Source organism: Limulus polyphemus, unplaced genomic scaffold, assembly GCF_000517525.1.
Source record: "Limulus polyphemus unplaced genomic scaffold, Limulus_polyphemus-2.1.2 Scaffold753, whole genome shotgun sequence".
In the NCBI taxonomy this organism is placed as follows: domain Eukaryota; kingdom Metazoa; phylum Arthropoda; class Merostomata; order Xiphosura; family Limulidae; genus Limulus; species Limulus polyphemus.
The window spans coordinates 244743-247651 of record NW_013666363.1 but is presented as its reverse complement, the minus strand read 5'-3'; the positions used below and the strand labels follow the sequence as shown (position 1 = coordinate 247651).

The window sequence follows — 2909 nt, the reverse complement described above, 5'->3', positions numbered from 1 at the left end:
ATACTTTGAAACCAAGTTTGTTTTTACTTTGTACAAAAATACATTTCTTCGAATGGTGAGCTTACGTTGCACCCAGGTAAGGTTTTATTTGCTTACATAAACTATCAAATGAACAGAAACAGCGTCATTTGGTCACGTGATGGCAGTATGCCAGGATGATATAATGTCTGGTAGAGAGCTGTCTTTCAGAAAAGATCTGTTGGCTAAAAGCCCGAGATCCTTACATGACCCAAGTTAAACTTTAAGTCAAAGACCTTCCTTATTTTGAATTATTATAAAATCTTACAACATAGATTTTCTATCCTGTCAACATTTTAAAACTACAATGAGCTTCTTGGTTTGTGAAGACGGATCAGACGATGAGTTTTTCAAGTTTTCTAGGCCATCAACAACGAGACTTTCATTAAAGATCCCGAGAAGTGCACCCGATCTTCAGAGTTTGACTCTACAAACGCCGTCGCCAACAGGGCAGTGGTCTGTTCCTTCTACTTCAAGACCAACTGGACCGTACACAATGAATCCTTGGATTAGTGGTTGGGAGCTATCACAAAGTACACTACCTCATCCAGGAGAGACGCAGAAGCCCAAACCTAGCAAAAAACGGAATATTAAAAGAGTTAGTCGGACACGCACTGTAGGCACACCAGCTGAAAGGTACGATTTTGATGTTGAATACTTCCCACACCATCAACAAGACTGTAACATATCTGATATCGCTACAGATAATCCTACTACCAGTACTAGTCCTTTGAGCGACGAAGACACAGCTCTTCAACGACTTCGAAATTTTTCTGTCCGGTCGAAGAGAGTAATCAATAGAGGTGACTCTTTTCGATTTAAAGAAGAGCTTCCTCTAAAATCTCCAGAGTTTCCAGAACCTGAATGTCCGACTCCAGTAATGTCTGAAACTCCTGACACCTCATCTAAGACAAATATTCCAACGTCCCCTAAGAGCCATGAAAACATCAAATACAGTGTTCTTGTACTTGGATGTTCTGCTGTTGGTAAATCGACCTTAACAAACCAGTTCAAGACATCCGAGTATATTTGTGATTATGACAGTACTCAAGGTATGTAACTCATTCCTAATTACAAAATATTTGTTGTTTTGTAAAACAAAACTTCTTTAGCACTTACTCAAGAAATGCACTGAAGAAATACACAAAAAGTAAAAATTCCAAAAACGCTGTAAAATGCATTATATATGTTTTAATAATAATAGACTAGGCCTTACGTTTCTTTTTTGTTGGAATTAAAAATTTTGATGTGAGAAAAAGATAAAACATAGTTTATCTTTAAAAAATTTTTGAACAGAAAATAAATAAACATTAACGTAAACTTTTATCCGTATTATTGTACTTAATGTGTGCGAATTTAATATAGATCTTTATTTTATCGTATCTATTAACATTTTCGTGCCAATAACTTTTATGCAAGTTTGAGTGTTAATAGGTTTAATGCAGACGTACGCGAGAATAATTTATGATAGGACTACATATATTTCTACTATTAATTGATAACTATTTATTGTAGGTTTTGTTTATTTGTTTGTTTTGAATTTCGCGCAAAGCTACACGAGGGCTATCTGCGCTAGCCGTCCCTAATTTAGCAGTGTAAGACTAGAGGGAAGGCAGCTAGTCATCACCACCCACCGCAAACTCTTGGCCTACTCTTTTACCAACGATTGACCGTCATTTTATTACGCCCCCACGACTGGAAAGGGCGAGCATGTTTGGTGTGATGGGGATTCGAACCCGCGACCCGCAGATTGCGATTTGAGTGCCCTACCCACCTGGCCATGCCGGGCCTATATTGTAGGTTTACTGTTTTTTAAAGTGCATTTACTTATTAGTGCATCCTATAGATTTGTACGTTACTGTCATTCACAACAATGAATAAATTGAAAGGAGCAAAGTCACAATTTTAGCTAATTGTTTTAAATGAAGAAATAATAAATTAGAGAGCAGTTGTTAAATTGTGTACAACATTTATATGAATATACATATGGAAGATAAGACTATCATTTACAAAAATCAACTGATTTTATGCACTAAAATGTCTTTAAGTTTTGTTCTGAATGTCTACAGAAAATAACACTAAAGTTAGCGCAGCAAATCATTTTAGGATGCGATGATCTCTGGTGCTAAGTTCAGCATTTACAAAAATACGTTAATGCATAAACAGTTATGTTACGTTTGTTATATTCTTTAAGTAGGGTATAGTGGACCTAATTAGTTTATCGTGATTTATATCGATCATTTAAATTTTATTTTCAGATGAGGGAGATGAAAAACTCGTGACAGTCATTTTAAATGGAGATGAATTTGAACTACTGTTTATTGAACAGACTATCCCTGAAAACGAGGTGATGAATATGTAACATTTATTATTTTTATAGATTATTTATTTTAATTTAATATGAATGTTGGGACTGGAGAATGCTGATAATTTACATTTTATGCAATTTTAGTAAATGCGATAGTGTAGTATATTTCAAGCAAGGATTTCGTTGAAATAAGCAAAGTAATAAATTAAACGGTTTTACTGAACTCCAGCATTTTGTTAAAATATCAGAAGATTATGGATATTTCTGAAAACGTTTGTTCGTGTAATAATACAAAGGTTACTTTGAAGCTACTTCGCAGAAAGCAATGCTTAAAAATCTAGAAATAAAAAGGATGATAATAGTAGTTAATATTCATAGAAAAAAAATAATGACAAAGTTTTTCAGTGGAGAAAAGTATTAAAAATATTTCAAAGTTGACATATCTACTTATCTATCTAAATGACAGTGTGATAATTTGTCCCATAATCCACACGATAGTAACACAAAGCAGCTATTTCCTCGCCTAAGCAATTACTTTATTACTTGAACTATTTATATATATATATATATATATATATATACT

The 2909-nt window shown here is 33.9% G+C and overlaps 1 protein-coding gene across 1 annotated transcript in view; it reads left to right on the top strand.

Annotated features, from left to right (window-relative positions):
• Window positions 1-237: 237 nt before the first annotated feature.
• LOC106460328 (GTP-binding protein REM 1-like) overlaps window positions 238-2909 on the top strand; it is a 9767-nt gene continuing 7095 nt past the window's right edge. Inside the window, exons 1-2 of the mRNA XM_013920021.2 lie at window positions 238-1070; window positions 2277-2365. Coding sequence (XP_013775475.1) covers window positions 326-1070; window positions 2277-2365 — 834 coding nt within the window. The 5' untranslated portion in view covers window positions 238-325. The remainder of the gene's footprint in view (window positions 1071-2276; window positions 2366-2909) is intronic.